The sequence below is a fragment of the Scheffersomyces amazonensis genome, assembly GCF_036850825.1.
Source record: "Scheffersomyces amazonensis strain UFMG-HMD-26.3 chromosome Unknown RJT21scaffold_6, whole genome shotgun sequence".
Lineage (NCBI taxonomy): Eukaryota > Fungi > Ascomycota > Pichiomycetes > Serinales > Debaryomycetaceae > Scheffersomyces > Scheffersomyces amazonensis.
The window spans coordinates 740,647-763,956 of NW_027042746.1; the positions used below are offsets into that span (position 1 = coordinate 740,647).

Consider the following 23,310-nt stretch of genomic DNA (forward strand, 5'->3'; position numbering starts at 1 on the left):
TCATATATATATATATATATTTATTTATTCCCACCATGATAAACATCCCATCCCATCAGTTTGACATGATGCAAGTAAAGCATAAGGTGGAGCTTTATTTGATGGTTCTTCTAATCCCAGAGCTTCATTACTGGATTTTGGTTTTATATTAACAAATATTTCTTCTTCAATTCTAAATCGAATCTTTTCATTAATATCAATAAAGAATTCATTATCATCATCAGGTTTCCATACCCAAGCTTTTTCAACTGGTTTAAATTCACAATTTTCAAATATATATGATCTTGGAATAAATATTTCATCGAAAAAGTCAAGTCTAACTTTAATACCTTCTGGTGAACAATCAGATACCCAACCTACTAAAATTTCTCCAATAAATGGTTTCCAAACAATACATCTAAATTGTACTTCAACATATGATCCTCCATCTCCTGGCTTTAATAATCCATCTTTTATATCCAATAAATCCCATATGGTTACTACAAGTCCAAGATTGGATATGACTTTGTTTGAGAATTTCTTATTCAATTCATCTGTTATAGAATGTTGAATCGGTATATTAAATGTATGGGGTGGTATACGAACTAAGTCGCTTAACTCTGACAATATGAACATGCTAAATGCAAATTATTATTGTTATGGTTGTTGAACGCTATTCAGCTATAGCTACAACTCCCCTGGTGCTTATGTGATCCTCTAGTGACCCAGCCAAATCCGTCGGGTGGCTATAACGATACTGTTCGGTAGTGAAGGTGTCTCACCGATATCGAAAAGTTTTGATTTTTTCAGTACTGAGATGAGATTTTTCTAGTGAGACTTAAAGTACGTACTGGCTACTGGAGAGTTTCTAAGGGACAATGAGTGGAGGAGTGTCTAAGAAAGCATTCAAATCAGGTGGGAAGTCTTCGGATCGGAGATTGGCAGGTAGTCGGCAAGCTGCTAGTTATTTACATTCATCAGTTAAGAATAGTAGTGCAGTTACGAGAGTCATCGGAGCTCCATTACCACCGAAGACATCTGAATCTGCTCATACACCACCAATACATCCACCATCTACATCTACATATACTCCTACAACCTCAAATAATGATAATAATAATAATAATAGCAATAACAACAAAACAGTCAAACGACAAGTAGGCACTCAAACCTGGGAAGACTCAACCTTAGTGGACTGGGATCCCAAACACTTTAGATTATTTGTGGGGAATCTCGGAGAAGACGTTACAGAACAACTATTACATGATACATTTAAGAAATATGCTACTATGAGTAAAGTACGGGTCCCTCTAGATAAGAAATCAGGCAAAAATAAAGGATTTGGATTTGTAGCCTTTGCAGATGCCAACGATTACTTTCATGCTTTCAAAGATATGAATGGTAAATATATAGGTCAACATCCTGTTCAGCTTAAACGTGCTGAGACTCCGTTGACACAATCAAAGGTCAAGAATAAGTCCAGATCTAAGACTTCCAATTGGAAGTGATTGTATTAGACTTTCTGTACTATATGTAATTATAATTGAATGTATACTATATATATAGACGTAGTTAGAAGAGGACGAATTCGTCACGTGATTTTCTCCAAATTAAAATTATATACGCCCATCAATAATTTTTCACTGTGCTAATGAACTTGAACATAGTAAGTAACAGAAGTAGCCATGTTTCTTAGTAGGATAGGTTATGGAGTGTTAAGCAGGCGGGTAGTGATATCACCTGCAACCTCTTTAGGAAGAATAATTCCCAAATCTGTAATAATTAATGGAGGATTAATCGGAGCCATTAGACAAAAGTCAAATCTTCCCCAAGATTTCAATCCTAAAAAGACTTTACCAAGTCAAGGAGAATGGAAACATTTGAAACAACATATCCCTGGTGAATCAATTCAAACTAATGAAGTGAAAGAAAGAGTGCCAAAGTTCCCATTGGCTAAAGAAATTGTACCGACTTTATTACCTAAACCTGGTGTACCACAAGTTGGACCTAAATATAGTTTTAGACAAGTTCTTCAGATATTAAAGACTAAAACAGAACCAGAACTTATCTATGAAAGTGAACCCCATCGATTATACTTTTTAACATGTTTTTGTTGTGGTATAGTATTCGCTATTTATGGACTTGTACTTGGAGAATATGCTTGGTTTCAAGCTGGTTTGGATTATGAAGAGAATGTTGAAGAAAAGAATGAAGTATTAAGGAAACGTGAATGGGTATTTTCATTATTAAAGAATTCGATATTCAGTATTGTTATGTTGACAGCTGCTTATGGAGTTTTTAGATTACCAACTAAATTAATTAGAAGAATTTGGTATTTACCAGGTAGAAAAGAACATATTCAATTCACTAGTTATCCTTTAATTCCAGGTCGCCCTACTCCAGTTGTGACTACACCTTTAGAAAATTTAACTCGTAGAAAGACAGCTCGTGTATGGACTGGGAAAGGATTCTATGGAACTGCTGATAATTCTATGTTTTTCTTTATATTAAGAGAGAAATTAGCTAATGGAAGAAGCAAAAATTGGATGGTGGATAGAAAAGGATTCTTCTGGAGTGATGGTAGAGTATTTGATTATTTATTCGGGAAAGAATCTGTTGAAGAAGCCGAAGCTGGTATTCCTTATGATGAACAAATAGGTATAATTAACAGAGAAGTGAAAAAGAAGAAGAAACAATTGAGAGAAAAACATGGTCGGTTCTATCAATTTAAGATAGGAGCTCAAGACTTGAAGGAAGATGTTAGTAAAGCCACCAATTATGTTAAAAGTTTGAAACAAGGTAATAACAAGAAAGAATTACCAAAGGGACAAGAGAATAACATTGACATTAACATTAACAACAACAAAAATAAGAGCAAGAGCAAGAACAAGAGCAAGAACAAGAGTAAAAAGTAAGTAGTTAGAGTCATATATAGTCCAATTCTGTACATACTATATAATTCATGTAAATATTCATTTAGGCTTTTATTAGCAAGCACCACATACCTTGCAAAACAGTTAAAGAAATGTCTCATTTGGGACTTTCTGCACTATAGCAAACATCAATTTGGGCAAACTTGATTTTTGATTTATTATTCGATCTTAATTTTTAATTCATTACTGGTATATACTTTATTGATATTTTCTTGAAGCTAAGACTTTCGGCAGTATAATTTGTTAGGGTGACTATAGGTTGTTGTTAACAAACTTTTGTAGTTAGAGTTGATTTAAAATCAGGATTATTGTACGTGGCAAAATCAATTGTCAAGTATTAACCCCCAAAACAATGTCGTTTACAGGTTAAAGGAGGGGGGGTGAGGATCGTTGGCCAGACGAAGATGAATAGAAAAGCTTAAAATGCGCGTCACGAAATAAAAAGTCAACGAAGCTGTTACGAAGTATTTTCAGCCAATCATGTTGCGGAATCGGGCAATGGATAGATGGAAGATAAGCATTAAGTGTATGTAGATAGTTAAAAATAAAAATCTAAAGCCTATCTAATTAATCCAATATTCTCTAACAAGTGCTTCCGAAATTACCGTGAGATGACAGTAATCAGTTTGTGGTATGACGTATAACACATGTAGGTTTGATGGTGTAAATCACTGTTAAGTTCAGTACTGTACGGTACTGCACTGCACTATGATACTGGCGTAATCTTGGCTAGAAGAGATGAAATGGGTCGCCACAACCTGTAAAATGAATAAGCATAAACAGCAACAAAGTCAAAAAAATTACACATTAGATAATGTAGAAAAAGAGACAGACAAGAAACATTTACAGTTTATATTGACGAATATTTAATTACTTCACATTTATAATTGCTACAGAAAGCTAGCTATAGATCTAAACACGCATACTATTATGAAATAAAAATAAAAATAAAAATAAAAATTAAATTAAATTTAATTATAAATTCAATATAGAGTATATTAGTATACACCTTACCAATGTTAAGAAATAAGCTCAGTATTGTAAACATTTGGTAGATTGAGAGCTACCATCTATAAATAAATATATAATGATAAACTGTAAAATATACGATATACTTTGAGATAAATCTACTGACGACCCAGACAAAAAAAAGGAAAAAATGCAAAATGCAAAATGCAAAATGCAAAATGTAAATTGAATATGAAAAAGGGGCGGGGTGGACAGACAGACAATTCATTTGAGTGTCGCACTCCCTTTTTTTCTTCCCAGTGCGGTGCTGACTTGTTACACCAGAGGTGTTTCCAAATTCCTCATCAGTTTCTTTGTACAGGCCTTCATCAAACGTCTTTAATTACCACCAAGTTTAGTTTAGTTAGTATAGGTTAAGATTACGCAATTAATGCTAATCTAAATGTATACAAAGACTTGTATAGTATTGACATAATTTCTAAGATTTATTCCTTCATATAAAGTCGATCATTTACTGTCTGATATTTCGGCAATTTCCAAATTTATTAGTGAAATTTTTCAAACTGGTGATATTGCCACCATCTTTAATTTGACTTGGGGTTTAATTTATAGTCACTCAAGTATATACGTACAGGATAAATTAATATCCTCGATTTCTATTTGTGGTTCCATATCCATTCTGTTATCGTTTGCATCTTTACTTTATACCTGGTTGTGCATAAATCTAAATATGGTAGTCAACTTACGAGTCTTGAAGTCTTGTAATAATTATAATTCCAATTCTAATTCCAATTCCAATTCCAGTACAAACACAAACACAACCACTCACACTATGATCACCAGAAATAGTAATAATCATAAAAGAAAATCAAATGAATTGGAAGACATCACCAATAACTCTTCACCGAAGAAGACGAGAAAACTAAAGGTTACCTTTGGTGGAAATACAACTACAACCACAATGACTACTCGTCTGCATACGTATCATCAGAAGAAGCAGCCGCTGAATCATCAGAAACATCATCCTAAGAAACAGCTGCAACAGCAACAGCAACAGCAACATCATCAACACCAGCACCAACACCAGCACCAACATATAATTCATCAGACTCCTCCTTCACCTCCTGAACAACAAAGATCTCCATCTCCTATCAGTTCAGAAGAAACTACTGTAACAGAATCAATTGCCACTACCAAACAAAAATCAGTCACATTTGAGTTACCAGAAGATCGGACATTTTATGAAAGTTCACCTCTTTTAACTCCTAAAGAAGAAGAAGATGATGATGATGAACTTATTTCTTCCACTACAAGTAATGAAGTAGACCTTGTAAATACAAGCACAAATACAAATACAAATACAAATACAAATACAAACACAAACTCATCGTGCTCGTCTGCTTCATCCTATACCTCATCAACTTCGACATCACCTTGTGATTTAGAAAGTTCAAGATCATCTAGTCCTGCTTCATTTACAGATAAGAAAACCAATGACAACACAAGCACACCAGATGTGACTGATTTAAATACCAATCCTGATTACATAGCCTTAAGTTCATCCTTAAGACTAGTTAGTAATACCAAACAACAAATTAAACAAGATATTATCCAATTATCATCTCTTTATAATAAATTTAGTGAGAGTGATAATAAAGATGAAATCATTGAATTTTTTATGAAATTAATGTCCCACCAAGTCCAATTACCCAAACCTCATAGTATCTTAAAGGCACCTACTATTGATTGGGCATCATATCATCCATCCTTGGCTCGAGCCAATAATGAGTTTGAAACTTTATTAAAAGTGTCTGGTAAGAAGGATGAATCACTCTATAAGGCATTACAGATGTTTGATAATAGTAATAATAATAGTAATAATAATAAATATAATAATAAGTGATTCATTCATCTACCGTCTGATTTTAAGTTTCTACAGTTTGTTTTATTTCCTTATGGTCCATAATATCTTTATGTTTTTCCTGGTGTTCTTTATGTATTTCATTACTGTCGACAGCCATACTGCTCGACACAGGTTTAGCTTATGAATGATTGATTTCGCTTGCTTTTCTTTTCTTTTCTTTTCCTTTCTTTTCCTTTCTTCTCCTTTCTTGCTTGTTAGTTCAGTTCATTTCTCACTTCTCCCTTCTCCTATATATACTCTCAGCTTAATAGTTATCAATCTCCCGTAGCTGGTGATTCGGTATAGCTCTTTTTGATTTTTTTTTTTTGGATTCTTTTTCTTTTCTTCATTTTAAAGCATATAGACTCGTCTTCGTCTCGTTTATAGGGTTGGTCAATGGTTACATTGGCTAGGTTAATATATACTTTACAGGTGAATAATCAAAGTAAACATTATTAGAAACAGGTATAGTTATAGTTGTAGTTGTAGTTATAGTTGTAGTTATAGTAATAGTTATAGAGAAAGGGGTAACAGTAACAAAAGTACTTCTACTTCTTAACATCAGTAGCAGCAGCAGCAGCAGTTGTAGCAGCAGTAGTGGTATCTTCATCCTCACTATCAGTTACTAAAAAGGCATCAGAATTGGCTGGAACATCAGCTTCTAAAGGTTGCCATTTCTTTCCTGATTTAGTAGTATCACCAGTAGTTAATGGCGTAGCACTACTAATTACTTCAGAGTCAGATTGTGGTGGATGTTGAGGTAAAGGTTTATCAGTTGGTCTTGTAGGTAATCCTGGTAATGGAGTATCCTTTTCATTATCATTTAAACTAATACGACGATGGAAATCACTAGATAAAATTTCTGGATCTTCATCAAATTTATTATGACCTCTTCTATTAAATTGAGAACCTCCTAAAGCTCCAAATAATTTAGGTTGTCCACCAACTTGTTGTTGATATTGTTGAGATTGTTGATTTCCTTGTTTATCATTGCCATCAAATCGTTTAGCAAGATTACTAACCCATCCATTTAAGGTGGATCTAGCATCTTCTAAACCTTGAGAGAAAGTTTCCTTAATTTGATCAAATTCATCAGGACTATCATCAAAATCTTCACGATATTGTTGAGATTGTTGATTAGGATTTTGATTTCCTAATTTCTTCTTCCTTTCATGACGTCTTCTTCTTCTGGCTTCTTCATTTTCAAATTCCTTTTGTAATCTTCTAGCTAAAATTTCATCTTCACTTAATATTGAAGGCTTTGTACTAGTGATTGATGTCTTTGGTTCAAGAGCTTCTGTTTGAGGTACAGGGATTTCTGGTTTAAAACTTGGATCTGAAATGTATAATAACGCATTAAAGGCTGGATCAACTTGTCCTTGACTAGCAATTAATACTGCAGTAATTAATTTCTCTTCAATATTAGGAAATGCTTCTTTTAATTCATTAGTTACTTGAGTAATAGGATCAACTGGTCTTGGAGGTCTGGCTGGAGGAGGTGCTTCTGTTTCCTGTTCTGCTCCTGCTCCTGCTTCTGCTTGGGGTTCTGCTTCAATTGATGATTTCTTCTCGGTATCATCATCATTAATTGGTACTTCATCAAGAGTTTTGGTAGTGGTGGTATTACTGGTATTGGTGTTGGTGGTAGTGGCACTGGTAGTCTTAGTGGACTCATCGATTTGTTCAATTGGCTCAGCTGCCACTACAGTCAACTGTTCTGATTTCTTAGACATGGTATATATGAGAACTTAGTATATACTAGTCTTGATAATTGGTTAATTACTACTATCTTGCCACAAGTTATACTCTCCCTCCACATTTTACGGTAACTTCTACTGTGCCTGTCCATGATGCTCGCCATTCTGAAAATTACCGACACTCTCGGTAACTCTCATCCCCAGCCATCCACTATATAAAATTTTTCAAAACTACTCAAGTTTGCTAACTATTCCTTTCTTTCTTCTTCAGATAGTATTTTTTAAAAACCTCCGACAATAGATAGAGCTCTATATCAGTTTGTAAATTGATTTAGAGTGTGGACAGCGGAGACAAATTAAATGTTACAGAACTTTAATTGATATTTCATGAAATCTTCTAGTGGTTTTTTATTACTAAAAACTTATGAGTTTCACTTGTTTGGAAATTAATAATTAGGTTCTACAAATGTAATTAGAGGGGTTGTAGATTTAAGCGTGAGTGTACATGTAACTGTAAATATAAGTTTATTAAAATGTAACTAAAAAGCAATAAAGACTATGCTAATGGATCTAGTAATGAGTAATGAGTAATGAATCAGTAACTGAGATCCTGTAGTTGGCGATAGTTCGAAGAATATGAATGCATGAGTGTGATATCGTAATACATATACATATATATATATATATATATATATATATATATATATCAACTGTATTTTTTTGTTATAGTATAGTATACAAACTGATGGTTCCCATGGAGTAGGAATGCAAAGTTTCAATATTCAAATCCGTTTCTTATTTCTATAGAAACAGATGTGAAAATGCAAATGGAGGACATGAACTGTCATAATGGAGAAAGATAACAATTGAAGAATTAATCAGATTCACTGGCTGCAGCCAATTCAGCTCTTCTGGCTTCCTTAACTTCACTCAATTCCTTTTGTCTTCTTATATAGTCCAAGTTTTCACATTCTTCCCATGCATGTTTATCGAGTTTACAATTAACAGATGAATTGGCTGATTGTCTAATAAGACATGTATGATAAAGTGCAAAATAAGCTGCACATCTATCTCTCCATCTTAATGGAACTTTATATTTTTGTAAATCTTCATCGGAGACTAGATAATGGAAATGGGTTAGTATATCACTTAACATATAAATACTCAATGACCAACAAAAATAAAAACAAAAACAAAAATACTTACGAAGTGGTGGGAACTCAGTAACTGACATGATGATCTATATAACTACTATGGTTATTACTATGAGTCTATTGTTTAAGCTAGTTAATAGGTATGGGTCTCTTAGTGGAGTTCAAAACTTTTTTCCATTTTCTCACTGTTGATAACCAATAAAATTTCGTTCAAACAAATCATGGGGCTGTATACAGGACCTTATATACCAATACCAGTACCAATACCAGTACCATTACCATTAACTAACTATCTTACTGTAATAAAGTTCATAGTAAGAGATAGTTAGATAGTGGAAGTGGAAACCTTTGGAGGCATCTCAGTTGAGTGCACCTATAAATTTTTTTGTAGTAATTACACTTACAGTAACACTTACAGTTGCAGTAACACTATTGCAGTAACACTTACAGTAACACATACTGTTACACTTACTATTGCAGCTACATTATTGTAAATAAACTAAAACGTAGATATTGATCTATTTGTGAATGGAACGAATTCCAATCTATATGCTAAATAATAATAATATATGTGAAATAATAAGAATAGGAATAGTTTAATAATCACTATATAGAAAAGTTTGAATCGTAGAATCGAATCTGGAGATTCTTTAAAAGGATTGGGAAAAATGCTGTTTTGTTGTGATATTGTAAGTAATAAATGATTTTGATAGTCACAAGAATGATGAAATGGATGTATATGAGTTCAAACATGAATAAGAGACATGTTCATGTTTGAAGGTTGTTATATGGTAGGACTTAGTTAATTAATGATATTTGAATACATTTGTGAATCATTAAGTCGATGTTAAACATGACGAATCAAATGCTGCCACTTATAAAAGAGCAATAATTCACTAATTAATCTAATGAGTTTGTTTGGTATGGTTATCAAGTCTTTCCTTTAAAGCAATATATTGGCATTCATAAAAGGTATCCTTTGTTTGCCTACAGAATGAATTACCTTTATCGAGACATTTATAATAATTAATTAAATGAGCAGCACATCTGTCTCTATAGTAGAATGGAACATCATGATCATCTAATTCCTTTTGCGATGCTAATTAAATTGGTTAGTATATACTTTGCTTGGTACAAGTCATTATTGAAAAAGTTTCATTAATCAGTCTACAAAGACTGTTCTTCCAACTAATCTCAATTTAAAAATCTATACATACGAATAGCAGGATATTCATATTTAGCAGTGTTATGTTCAGCACTATGTTCAGTCATGATACTTTGGAATGTTGTTAGTTATGGAAGTATATTGTTAAGTAATAAAAAAAGAATTGAAGTTATGTTCATTTTTTCTTGTTCTTCATATTGTCAAATCTTGTAAATTTTTAGAAAAAAATAAATGCCGGTCCCAGGAATCGAACCTGGGTTACATCGGCCACAACGATGTGTACTAACCACTATACTAGACCGGCTGATTTGTTGACGTGTAAGGTTCATAATTTACCCTTAGTTAACAGCGACATATATGCAGGATTTACATGGTATGTCCTATATGCAGGAAATATCCTCTCATATTCAGAGAAACAATATAAATAGTCGTGGTTTTCCCCTAGGATAAATGATAAAGAAAGAAGTAGGATTAACTTCTAGTATGAAGTATAGTATGTTATTTCTATAACATATCTTATCCTCGAGAAGAGATTCTTGATGTGTCTGTTCTGTTCTCACAGTCCTGGTAATGGCTAGTACTTGGTTAGAGTATCTAGTATGGTCTGTTCTTGAACGTTATCATACATTGTATATAAGAGGTTATCTTATTTGTATGATTGGTTAATTAATTAGTCTTAGTTACTTTAATTAACAAGCCTTCGGGCCCATTGTTGTTGTTGTAGCTCCTTTCCTCCTCTCTCTTCTTACTAAAAGGCACATTAAGAACCTTATATGACGAAAAATATTTTGGGTCTGTGCGAACTATATGTTATCACGTGAAAATCACGTGCTTAATAAAACATTTTAAATTAATAGATAATTTGACTTCTTTTCTATAAATCTGTTTATTTAAGGATATATATATATTGATTACTATAGTTTATGAATCGACTGTTTTCACTTTTCTCAAGTTTCTCTCCAATGTTTTTTGCAATTATGTATTCACTATAATTATGGAAACAATACATAATTTGCCACGCTAAAGAAAAGTGCGAAAAACTTTTTGGAATTTCGATTTTGCAGCTTCTCAACTCCAATATAAAGGTGTCTCTTACTCTACTAAATTTCTTGTTATCTTTATTTCAGTTATAGATTTATGTAACTTTCAACAACTTCTTATATATTGATATAATTTACGATAAATTTGTGTATAGTTTAAAAATTTCTCTATTTGTAGAACTTACTTGACATAAATCATTTTTTAAGTAAAATGTGCGCCAAATTCAATAATAAAACCAATAAAAATGAACTTCTTCTTAGATTTGTCATAAAGGTTCCATCAAATTAGATACAAAGGTTCGTTTAATATCTTGACCCAGATCATAGTCATTTTATTCTGACTAGTAGTTAAGTGGAAATCAGAATCTGCAAACTATGTAGAATTAGACTCGATGAAGACTTCATCATTGAGCAGGGCAATTGATACTGGAAAAAATTTACCTACTGGAAATCTCAACTGGTGATACTTGAATCCAAAAATTCATTTACTTTAGCTTCTATTTGGTTGTTCCATTCTAAGAAGGAAGTTTCTCCATAATGACTAAAAGCTTTAAAAATATCTCTTTTGTTGGCGAATGGTAAGTCATTTATTTGGTGGAAGTTATGATCTTCGCAAAGGAACTTTATCTTTCCTTATCCAATATCATCTATTGCAACCCATAGTGTGTCTCATCCATTCTTAAATTCTTTTTTGAATCTGTTATCTCATGCTTGGCAGATATAATGATTCAAATTTGGTTTGCTATTTATACCATGGATAATGATCCACTGCAAAAATGTTGTCAACTGAAAAATAAAGTTTTACCAACCTTTCTTAAGGATCATGATCTTGCTCAGATTAGACTAATATTGACCAAGTAAGTTTGTTGCTGATAAATTATATTATGATACATATATATCCTGTATTAATTTTTATGTGTATGAGGTACGAGCCTGTGCTGCATTCCTTTTAGCCCACACTCACTAGTAACCGAGCTAACAATTGTTATACATAAAGCTCTATTAGTCAAATATTCATATTTTTTGATTCCTTTTAGATTATATAGTAACTTAACAATACAGATCTTTGAGTTGGATTTACCCTTTCATTGTTTGCAACTTTTTTGCAGTATGTCCTAAAAGGCTACACATTTAACTCTTTGCTATTATAAGATATGTTCTGGTATTAGATTCAAATGACCTCTTTTTTGAATGTAAGGCCTTATGTTAAAATTTCAAATATTGATAAAAAAAAACCACAATCAGTACATCTCTATAGCACTCGTAGAAACAGCATTTATGGGAGAACCAAAACTGTGAAACCCATAAGGAAGAAATAAATTAAATCGTTGATGATCTTCATAAGAAGCTAACTTTTGGGGATATATGTTATAGAAACCCAAACAACTAAATAAATCTCTCAAGATTAAGAATTTGATAAAGAGTCAAGATCCTCAGGATTTTTGATTTGTGAGAGGCAGAGGTGTTATGATGAAGCAACACCTTCTGCTATTTGTATGGCTTAGTATGATCTTTATTTCAAAGTCTTATATAAGAATAATTCTGTTATATTCAATTACTATTTTAAAATACTAAAAGTTGTCTTGGTTGGATCACATTATTTTTATCACTTAATAATTAACCAATAAGTTAAAATTACTACTATATTTCAGTGTAATCTTAATTCATATACAATGTAAATGAACTAGCTGGCATTCAAATAATTTCAGATGAAAATTATTGGAGTGAAACTATCTTTGGCATCCCCCAAATTTAGATGAATTTAGGAAATGTTTAGAGCAATTGCTAAAACAATTTTTTTGAGTTGAAAAAGTTATAGATGCAGATATGACAATAATACTCTTAATGCCGACATTCAAGAGCTTATTAAATTAATTCATTATTGTCTGTTCTGTCATAATTTTTCAATTACAAGTTCGGCTCGTTGGTGTCTAAAATGAAAGGTTACCGCAGATTCATTGTAATTTTAATTAATACAATAAGGGTTAGAATTTTTAAAAAAATAAAGTTGCATATGTGCCTTGGCATAATTTTAAAAGGTAGGTAAAGTTTTAAATAATGAGGACTTAATACTTCAAGTAAACATTCATTACGAGAGACAACGAGGCAAAACAAAGTTATGAACTACAGATAAGATTGTCAGTCTATGCGTTTCTTACAATATTTTATTCTTGCTTGTTAGATTTAATCAAGCATAAGCATATACGATTATGATCATAGCTCTTCACGAAAGCAATCAATAATTCTTGGTTCCTAGTTAATTACATTCCGAAACCTTATTTCACTTGTCAAAACAAATTTCTCCTAATATAAAGAAAAATGTCATGTTGCAATTATTGAGATTTTACAGAGTCTGGGTTCAATACAAAAAATAAAGTTCGGTTGAGTATGCCATAATATGGAAATGCACACAAAAAAGAGCACGGCTAAAGAACGGTTTTTTTGCCGTCTTTGTCGTCTTGCCGTGTTTGTGGAATTTCATTCATTTGAAATAGTGTTTGAAAGCGATACTTCTAACTTGATCTTTTCAGTATTTTCTTCAAGGCAGACAATTATTAATTATGCAAATCTTTGGCTCGAATAAGCACAGCGGGGAGTGGTCTTAGAATCAACTTCGGGAAAATTTTTGCATCAGTCTAAGCAAGCGTTATAGTTCACATGTGTAGTCGTATTCGTTCACCTGCGGATTTTTGACTAAAGCGTTTTTTTCTTCTCAATTCCTTGACTGATTGTTTACAGTACACAATTTCTAGCTTAAATTGACCGAGTTTTACTGATGCAGATCCTTCCCCATCCAATATGATAATGTTCTCAAAAAACTAGTGTTGGACCCAAATAACAAACTAATGAAATTTTATATCTTCATTTTGCTATTGTATGCAACAAATGCATAATTTGCTTGAACGATGTTGCGTTGATCTTTTTCTTTCAAGTTTATATCCTAGTCCACCACTTCATGTAATTTCGACTAATCTCTCACACTACCAAAAATAGAATCTGACAAAAATTATAATCAAAAAATAAGAAAATCAAAGAAATATTTTTTGACCGCGGAGACGCATGTTTTTATGCAGAAATAGGCTATCGTTGTATTCCAAGGATTTCTGGAATTTTGCCCGTTGCATGCAGTTGAATCGTGCGCGATACACAATTCGTTATGATGGAAATGTAGATGATTCAGCGCCAGTTATTCTAAATAAATCTAAAAACGGTATGAGATACGATCGTTATAATCACTTTGCTGCATTGTACTGTACAATTAAAGAAATCTTGGCAAAATTTGTTCAGTACTAACTGAGCCAGAGACAAAGGGATAATTCTCGCTCCAAACTAAAATAGGTACTATGCCTTTGTTCGAGTATCTGCTATAGCATTTAGGGATCAGATGTAATACTAGAAGATAGAAGCAAGAAGTACAGTTAATCTGGTTTTATGCTGTCGTAGATTTGAGATCTTCCCAACAAAATCTTATTGAAAGACTCTCCATTATAATCTTAATAATATCAATTTTATCTATGGTTACCTATGATGTAATAGATGGAAATGTGACTTCAACTTGAGATACCGTGCAAGCATTTTTGTTCTTAAAAAATATTTTTTATTAAGTTAAGTAAGTGGGCGAATGAAGAATCAAACAAAGGAGAAACACTTGACAGCGACTGAAGCAGACGCATCTCCTTCAGAAAGGTACTGAAAAGGCGAGGGGAAGGGAGTTTCAAAGAAAATATGGTTCTAGAATACATGCAGGCAACTTGCAGTAACTGTTCTCTCTTGTTGATATTGTTGTATTGCAAGTTGAGGAAGTGATTCTCTACTATCTGAAGAACAATACACAACCTGTATTAGATGACTATTGTTACGCTTATTTGGATTCACTCCGGCTTTAATCGGATACTGCGTCAGCAAAGAAATTAGATGAATTGACTTAGTTTGTCATATGCCGAATTAGAGACTGCGCACAGCACTGCACAACATAAACCAATGATGTAATTGTAGCCTTGTGTTTATATTTTGTTTTGTGATTACTTCTAGGCGCATAGATCCGCAAGCTGGAATCTTTAATACAAATCACACATTTATGCTAATATGTGTATACATGGAAGGAGTACTTTGCCGCCTGCAAAAATATTATACCTACATAGTTTAAGACACTATATGGTTTAGATCTAAATCCTTCTAAATCCTCTTTTCCAAGAGAAGTAGTTTTGCTTCAACTAGTACTTTTATTTTTTGTATAGATACACCGGCTCCTAAAACGATCCGGCTATATCAAACATAGACCTTCATGTATACATGAACCATAATTTTTCTTAATTACATCACTAATTTCATATATGCTGCCAATCAATTTCCAAAGCAGCTTGCCTGACTTAGTCGCACATAACATGAGAGATTGTTTTCTGATTTCAATTACTACACCTCAAGCCCCAATTACAATTAATGGGTAATTTGACTCTAAAGATGCAGGTTGTTTTAAGATTCTATTATTCGTAAAGCACAATAGAATATCACGAAAATTGAGTATTTTTATTTATCCCCCAAATTTTTAGATTCCCTTAGTAAAGGCCGAAGTAGTTGCCGTTTAAGTAAGATGGAAGTCATCACTACATTCAGCCTCGTACCATCCATTTGAGTTAAGTTCGTCTACAAGACAATGGAAATAGGATTTGAAGTTGATTCCCTGCTACCCAAATCCTGATAATGAAAGGATATCATTCATTCAATCCGTAATGCTTAGTTGATCTCGCTGTTAGGTCCGAAGTTACAGGAGATAGAAGGAGAAATCCTCTCTGTTGAATTGATGACATAAAGAAATGAGACTAATTCAAATGAGGCGTCAAACATGCATGGAAGGCAGCACCAGAACAAAACAAGAGGGTTGCGCATATCAATTTGAATCAGAGAAGCCATTAATAATAAATTCAAAAAAATAATATCAGACAAAAATTTCAGAAATTACAGTGCCCCGCTTTGGACATATATTAATCAAGAATTATATATCAAAGCTATTTTTCTAGAAGAACAAGGCCCATGAGGCTATAAGATTGATAAAACTGGATTTTATAAGCCGAGCAGAGGCGAAAATTTTATATCTGGTACATGAAGAGACAGAAAATGATTTACAGCAGTAATTGAATTTCAAAGATATCATCCTCAGTCAGGAAAAAGTTAGAATAGTAAATAACATCTATCCATAAAACAAATAGTGTTCTTTTCAATTATGTCAAATCTAAGTTTGGAAACTTGTTTTGTGCCCAGAAGGAGAATTTTGATGGATAAACTTTTAACCGCCATAGTTAAGAAGCAAGAGAGATTTCGAACTATAGAAAAACGTTGATACCAATACAAGGAAGAATTATTATTGTAAATATCAGACTAGGGCTCTTTTGTTAAATCATTGCCATAGTAATGAGACTATCTATCTATCTCTAGAAAAATTTCTCTGGCATTAGCTTATATTGTCTTCTGAAATTGCAGCGCACAATTGTTCTTTAGTGTGTATAATCTGTTGGGCTTCTGGAGGCTTCTTAAAACGATCTGCAGGGCGCAAACAGAATAAAAAAAAATCATTGAAAGCGCAATAACATCGTAGTTGTCAGGGCTTTATGAATCTAGCATCTTGAACAGATGCCATCTTTGCTATTCTACAGAGACTTATTCGGAAACAGCTTATTCGTTTATGCATTTTTTCTTAGTGAACTTAAAATGGCAGAAATTGTAATGTTACATTAAGTATCTTATGTGCAATTGGAGTAAAGCTTTTGACTCTTTCAGTTGCCCAGTCTTTACTTAAGTTCCGCCTACGTTGGCTTCTCTCACTCGTTGCACTATGAATAAATTCTTCAACGGATCTTTCCGTAATTGCCTGGATCTTTTGTGCGCCTACTTTTTGGTCTTGGCAATAGAAATAGGATGATTGCTAGGTAATTATGACTTAAATTTTCCCTACTAAAGTTTAAAGTTAAGGTTTGAAATTACGTTCCTAAATTAAACGGTAAGGGCGTAAGCTTAATACCCAGCCAATATTTAGGCTTTCACGGCATTCAAATTAATAATAAACCAAAGAGAAAAAAATCCTTCCATTCAACAACTTCGTGTTCTAAACAAACCTAATTTAGTCGTTTATGCAATTTTCTCTATTATCTCTCTGGTATTTGACCATCTGAAGATTACTTTGCGATGGTACGTACCGACGTTGCTACGATAGCCAAGATTTAACTTTTTTTAAATTGGTTTTATGAGCATAATTTCCTATCCATACCATTTTTTTGAATTTCTGTTAAGCAAAGAACAATTATAGTACGAGAAGTTGCCTTGGACAACCACACGATTTTGAAAGCTCAAGGCTACATAAAAAAACGAGCGTAAAAACCATAGTAACATTATAATTTTGTCAGGGCGCTACTGAGGCAAATTTTGCGTTTCTTGCATATAATGTATGGAATCTCCGGGGCTTAGGGGTCTTTACTTGTATCAATAGCGTTAAAATCACAATAAAAAATGAACAATACTTAACAATAAGCTCTAAAAGCCGATTGTATCAGAACTAAACCCAAAATTATAAAAGCAAACATATTCATCTAAATACAAGATAATAAAATATAAACTTTTGTCTGTCTGATATTTCATGAAAGTTAAAAAATAAAATAGCAGCAGAATATTTTTTATTTTCAGAGGGTTGAAAAATATTTTCAGTAGAAAAATTAAAATAAGAATTTGATGCACATTTTAACCGTGGTGCAGAACCTACATACCTTAAAAAATTATTTTTTTTCTTAGGAATTTTTTTTTGTAATTCCATATATACTTTTGACCTGATTTAAACCGTAGTAGCACCTTTTACAAAAAATTATATATAACCTAACAAATACCCTGACATCCAGCTTGTCTCAATGACATCTGTAAAATTTAGATTCTTATTATCATAAATCTTGTTAGTCCAATTGAATATTCAGTCGAATTATAAGCACGGATCACTAAATCTGCTAGCTTAAGTATATATATTTAGTGGTTCAGTTTGACAGAAGAGTTGATATTTTACTCTCAATAGAGAATTTAAGCAATAAAATAAAAGACCAAAACTCCCATTCAGCTTCAAATAACTGCTGCAATGTCGCCCTCAATTCCAACTACTCAAGTAAGATTACCATCAATAAGCGAGTTAACAGCTCATTCTCCAATAAATGATATACCTTCACAATTATCTCCAAGATTAAGAGCTGACTCGAGAATATTACCAACTTTTTCAACTTCTTCTTTCAGATATCCATTAAAGGGTGGTGCGCCATCGAATTATATATTAGGAAATGGACCAGGTTCATCTATCCAAAAGCTACCATCTCCTACTTTACCACCCCCAATCACACCTCAATCACAATTAATGGCCCAAGCACAACCACCCAAGCCTCATCAACACTCTTCTGCAGGTTCTAGTCCTAACAACCATTATCAATATTATTCTTATCAATCACATCAAGGAGTAGCTGCTCACCAAAAGCCAAATGTTTCTCCTCCAGCACCACAGCCACCACAACATCAAGGACAACCAGCTCCAACATATTATCCACAACAAGTCTATTATCACCAAGCAAATGGTCCAGTGCCAATGAATCATCAGTATGCAGTTCCAGAGATCATCAACAAGCCTACAAATAAATGCCATAGATGTGGAACTACAGAGACACCAGAATGGAGAAGAGGACCCAAAGGGGTAAGGACCCTCTGTAATGCCTGTGGGTTGTTCCATGCTAAGTTGGTAAAGAGAAAGGGCGCAGCTTTGGCAGCTGAAGAAGTTTTGAACAATAAGGTTTGCAAAGGAAAGAATGGAAGAAGAATTAGTATAAAGAAACACATGTTAAATGAAAGTTTAAAAAATTCTGGAGCTTTAAAGAGTAGCGAATATCATCCTGGAGTAATACCAGCAGGCTCAACTATCTCTCATGGCCAGACAGGAGCACCATTGTCTGCACCACCAGCTCATGGAATTACTGCTTTGGTACCAGTGAGCTCATTGCCTTTGCCACCTCCAATTTCAAGTCATTATCTTGCTGCTGGACCTCATTATACTGCTACACCTTTGGCTCATATTGCATCTTCAAATCACTATCCTACTCATTTATCAATGCCTTTAATTCGTCATTAAAAACTACAACAATTTAATTCTTTAATCCTTTTCATTGTCATATATTGCTTTGCATGCATTTTGTTTTCAATTCATCGACATATCGTTATTATTGTTTTTGGTGTTCCTATATTTGTTTGATTGTTTTTATAACTATTTTATTGTTCTTATATTATCCTAATTATAGCTAGTGTTTGCTTATTTTACTAATCATAAATACTTATCGCATAAGATTGCTATAGTTACCACTGGTCTACTTAAAATTTTACGTTTACTTATTTATTCATATTTCTCGTTAATTTAATGCTATTATTCTTTCATTGTATAATATTTGTAGCAGTTATTCACATTAGAATATATATTCAAGTTAGAAGGGTGTTTAAAAGATAATCGAATGTTCAAGTAATTATGATGTTTCCTTCATTTTCATATGCCAGTGTTGAGGTCGCCTGTCATCGAAATGGTGTTAAAAATATTTTGAAATAGATGGATTTTTCTTAGTGTGACAATTTTAGACAGTAAAAAAATCTAGTCTTCACAAAGCGCAAAATATTTGAAAGAAGAGTACCGTAATTCTTTTTTTGCTTGCCTATAATTCTTGTATTACTACCTGAACATGAAATGCGCTTTGGCCTTGACTCAGCTAATGTGAAATAAAGAGATATTAAAAATTAATACATAGATCAGAGAATTAGTAAGTTCAGATCGATATTGCTTGCAAATCGCTATCAGTCAAGAGGTATCTTGTAGCTCGAATTTTGTATGTAAGATTTATTTTGCCAGATGGTTCTATTTTAGGAACACACGAACCAGAAATTGGGGAAGGCGAGGAAGGATAGAAGGCTAAGCTATAAAGGGTTATGCTCATTGGTTGAAACTTGAAATGATATTGTGAACTGTCTTCAAGTTTATCAGGCAATGACAACATTCAATGATTATACAATCATCATAGACAAAGTCAAAGCCTAAAGCGTATTGGGGCTATATGTGTAAGCTTTTTTAGATATCCATGGTTCTGACGGCAGAAGAAGACCGAGGTGAAAAGTACGGATTCCAACTCCAGAAAAAAATACAAAAAAATACCAGAATTCGGAAATAATCTCAGACATAAAACCGGCTTTACAAAAGGGGCAGGAATGCTTTCCTTGGTGACACAGAGTACAAGGCGTCAAATTTACGAGATAATAACAGCGAAGCAATAAAACAAGATATGTTCTGATGATCTTATTATTAATAAAAATCTAGACCAAGACATTTAAGATAGTGAAAAGGGATGATCAAATCTCCCCAAAAGCCTAGAGGTTGTAACTGAGACGAAACTACATTTTTTGCTTTTCCTCAAAAATATATGCATAGAATCCTTTCAGATATGAAAGTTTAAAAAATAAAAAATGCAAAAAATAAAGGGAAAATTAAAAAATAAATCAGAAAAAAAGACGACGACATTCAATATTTTTTGACTGATTTTAACCTTTTATTTCTAGTGAATCTCAGAAATATTGACGATGACGTGTGACGAATCAGGTAGAACATAGTGTATTAAAATAATAAAATAATCTAATGAGGCAAGAGGAAGAATGAGAGGAGGGAATAGAGTATTATGAATGAAATAAAAGAAGTTCACAACGCAAACCCCTTCTCAAAACTTCTATTTAAAGCGAAATTGGTCGTAAATGTACTTCTTATTGTTCATTGTTTGCTTAGAATCAATATGTGATGGGACAACTGTGTTGCATACAAAAACATTTATATATATATAGGTATTTCCTATTCGGACAACTGTAAGCGAGATTCAAATTTATATACTCTGGTGATAGTCAAAAATGCTACTCTTTAAGAAAGTGAAAAAGACTAGCAAACTTCTGGAGAAAAGAATAAAAACAAAATTGAATTTGCACTCGCTTATCTTAATTGTTTAACGACCCCTGGTGAATTCTATTTTTAACTGAGTATTCTTGCACCAGGTAATGGATAGCAATTCAATTACGGACCACCAAGCAACTAGTCAATCCCTAAAAGTATCCAACAAGCGATATTATAAGGTTATGAGCCGGCAAACAAAGGAGAGTATAGTTGTTTCATATGTAATAAACGTTATTGTAAAAAAGCTTACGTATGCAAGTTATACTTCTTAAAATAAAGTATCTCACTATAAGTTGATCTGAAAGATTTACATCTCACTTTAAAAGAATCTCATGATTTAATTATTCATCTTTTGTGTTTTACTCGGTTTTTGGCTTCTAAGTTTTTTTTTGTTTCAGCCAGGTTTCAATAAATTTGTCTGATTCACTATAGATAGCACATTAAACAACTGATGATAAAGTTAATCTTAAGTTAGAAACAAAAGTGGCGTAAATGTTCCAAGGCGGAAAGCTTTTAACATTGTCACTTTTAGTCAATTTCTGTTATCTTCAAAAAATAAAGATAAGCGTTAGAAGTTATATGCGGACAGAGAGGGACTTTACACTGCTGCAATTTAGAAGATAAAAGTTAGCATTTGAGAACTTATGTTAAATAAGCGGAATGGTATATAGAAGCCTCGACCATTAACATAAACTAAAACTGAAGAGGGGGAAGTGAATCAGGCGTGCCTTGTCTTGTAACATGTATAAATTTCAGGCGTACTTATGCATTCTTGTAGACTGGAAGTTTAAAACTTGGCCAATACACAGAGCTAGATTCTACCGAGAACTATTGCGTGGGTCTCACTTTTCATTTTCAACAAAGAATCTCTATGCATCTAAGCGACCAAAAAGTGATTTTTTTTCTGATATAGGTTCTTGGTACCTACGACGCATGTGCGTTTCCATGCACGAATGTTCTTGGCTGATACGACATTGTGGAATGAAGTATATATGAACAGCAAACTAAAGCGGGATATTATGCATCTGAATGTGTTTCTGGAACACGCCTTTGGCTAGAAAATCATTGAGCCGACTAGCGTAGGTCGGTTATAAATCGATTTAAGTTTTTTTAATTTTTGAATAAGAAGCTGTAAATAAATGCGTTCCAATGTATTCAGATCATCAGTCCAGAAATCGAACTCAAAGAAAAGAGAAGAAGAAAATAGAATAATGGTTTGATTTATTTTAAGACAATTATTTCGAAGGCGATAATGCATAATCTTTCTTTAAATATAACTAAAATTGAGCTCTTTAAGGCTAAAAGCTAATTATGCAACAATTAATGAAAATGTTCCAATGAAGTTTAGAACACTATGAAATAAACTCAATTGCGCTATTTTTGAATAACTATAAATTGAGTTTTTAAAAGTTGTACGCCTGAGTTTGAAGGATTTCGAAGAATCTCATTATGTACATCGTATTTCGAGGCTTTTGATTTTTTTTAAGTGAATATGGAATACGTTACTTTTTGATCAGATCATTTTTATGCTCTCTGTTGCCCCCTTACTTCTGGAATACTTTCGGAAATATTCAGCCGATAGCGTAAAATTATTGCAATATGGTATATTTGTCTTTATTAGCTTCCCGCCTTACCTGCTCTAATGCAAAATGTTCTCTAAATTCTTTAGTCTGTCTTTCATACAGACGGTATGATACAAAACTCAAGTGTATAGCCGCGCTTGCCTGATTTAACTGTTGGCGAAAACAATGATCTAGAAGACAAAATCCATTAAGCTTCAAGTTAATCTAAACCCAAATTCCAAGAGTGGTCTTCTTCATTAGGCGATTCGAAAATTGTACAGCAAAACCAATATAGTCATATATGACTAATGGTTAATTATAAGAGTTTTCAGAAAGGAGTTCCGCGATTCACATATGACTAATGTTTAGTAAGAGGAATTTACATGATTTGGAATGGAGTTCCATGAGAGAAATATACATATATTTATGTTCTCTGCATTGCTCAATTATAAATAAATACCTCAAATATAAACCGATCTAAAAAATATCATTGTTGGCCCGTATTTATTGATCGTTGATGAATACATAAAGTTTACCGATATGTAATGCAGCCGTCATGGTACCATTAAGGATAAACTAACTTGCTGTTATATGGTCAAATTTTTTGTCAGTTCAGATTTTAATGATCCAACTTCAGGGACTATTCCAGACATTTTTTCACTTGTTTTATCGTTTTGTGGTTATACAGCATAGGCTATAATTGCTCCTTTAAGCTTGTGTTATGAGCTTTTATGATCGCCTATGTTTTCTCAGTTTTCGAAGTACGATCTTTCTTAGATGTAACAATTCCTTTGCAAACGCAAGTCCCGATTGTTGCTTATTAAGTTTTGAATTGCTTGTTGGTTATTGGAATCGCTCGGTTATTTATTTAATAGTTCATAGTTTTGAGCGGAATTAAAGAAATTTCATTGTGTTTATCAAGT

General features: G+C 33.0%; 8 protein-coding genes and 1 non-coding gene across 9 annotated transcripts; 4 read left to right on the top strand and 5 right to left on the bottom strand. All coding sequences in view use genetic code 12, as the record gives it.

The window, feature by feature from the left end:
• Nucleotides 1-5: 5 nt before the first annotated feature.
• RJT21DRAFT_122425 (DNA-directed RNA polymerase III subunit) lies at nucleotides 6-753 on the bottom strand. Its single transcript, XM_064882396.1, has one exon. The coding sequence runs from the start codon at nucleotides 613-615 to the stop codon at nucleotides 25-27; it is 591 nt and encodes a 196-aa protein (XP_064736862.1). The 5' UTR covers nucleotides 616-753; the 3' UTR covers nucleotides 6-24.
• Nucleotides 754-1,628, top strand: RJT21DRAFT_141532 (uncharacterized protein). Its single transcript, XM_064883398.1, has one exon. The coding sequence runs from the start codon at nucleotides 858-860 to the stop codon at nucleotides 1,485-1,487; it is 630 nt and encodes a 209-aa protein (XP_064736863.1). The 5' UTR covers nucleotides 754-857; the 3' UTR covers nucleotides 1,488-1,628.
• Nucleotides 1,629-2,873, top strand: RJT21DRAFT_98734 (uncharacterized protein; the record flags this gene model as incomplete). The annotated part of the gene is made up of 1 exon (XM_064885749.1): nucleotides 1,629-2,873. A coding segment is annotated over exon 1 (1,209 nt), but the record flags the coding sequence as incomplete, so codon positions are not given.
• A 1,581-nt stretch (nucleotides 2,874-4,454) lies between these two features.
• On the top strand, nucleotides 4,455-6,238 carry RJT21DRAFT_51143 (uncharacterized protein). The gene has a single exon (XM_064884879.1). It carries the CDS (start codon nucleotides 4,612-4,614, stop codon nucleotides 5,782-5,784), a length of 1,173 nt encoding a protein of 390 aa, XP_064736865.1. The 5' UTR covers nucleotides 4,455-4,611; the 3' UTR covers nucleotides 5,785-6,238.
• CUE5 (ubiquitin-binding protein) lies at nucleotides 6,236-7,572 on the bottom strand. Its single transcript, XM_064882397.1, has one exon. The coding sequence runs from the start codon at nucleotides 7,515-7,517 to the stop codon at nucleotides 6,333-6,335; it is 1,185 nt and encodes a 394-aa protein (XP_064736866.1). The 5' UTR covers nucleotides 7,518-7,572; the 3' UTR covers nucleotides 6,236-6,332.
• A 570-nt stretch (nucleotides 7,573-8,142) lies between these two features.
• On the bottom strand, nucleotides 8,143-8,781 carry RJT21DRAFT_128173 (uncharacterized protein). The gene is made up of 2 exons (XM_064882911.1): nucleotides 8,688-8,781; nucleotides 8,143-8,600 (listed from the first exon to the last, which is right to left on the bottom strand). The coding sequence occupies exons 1-2, from the start codon at nucleotides 8,713-8,715 to the stop codon at nucleotides 8,356-8,358; spliced, it is 273 nt and encodes a 90-aa protein (XP_064736867.1). The 5' UTR covers nucleotides 8,716-8,781; the 3' UTR covers nucleotides 8,143-8,355.
• A 316-nt stretch (nucleotides 8,782-9,097) lies between these two features.
• RJT21DRAFT_51140 (uncharacterized protein) lies at nucleotides 9,098-10,094 on the bottom strand. Its single transcript, XM_064884878.1, has 2 exons — nucleotides 9,853-10,094; nucleotides 9,098-9,734 (listed from the first exon to the last, which is right to left on the bottom strand). The coding sequence occupies exons 1-2, from the start codon at nucleotides 9,905-9,907 to the stop codon at nucleotides 9,541-9,543; spliced, it is 249 nt and encodes an 82-aa protein (XP_064736868.1). The 5' UTR covers nucleotides 9,908-10,094; the 3' UTR covers nucleotides 9,098-9,540.
• Nucleotides 10,033-10,104, bottom strand: RJT21DRAFT_t123. The gene has a single exon. It is a non-coding gene; the product is annotated as a tRNA-His (tRNA).
• A 7,693-nt stretch (nucleotides 10,105-17,797) lies between these two features.
• BRG1 (GATA-type transcription factor BRG1) lies at nucleotides 17,798-19,323 on the top strand. Its single transcript, XM_064884881.1, has one exon. The coding sequence runs from the start codon at nucleotides 17,952-17,954 to the stop codon at nucleotides 18,981-18,983; it is 1,032 nt and encodes a 343-aa protein (XP_064736869.1). The 5' UTR covers nucleotides 17,798-17,951; the 3' UTR covers nucleotides 18,984-19,323.
• The last annotated feature ends 3,987 nt before the right edge of the window (nucleotides 19,324-23,310 follow it).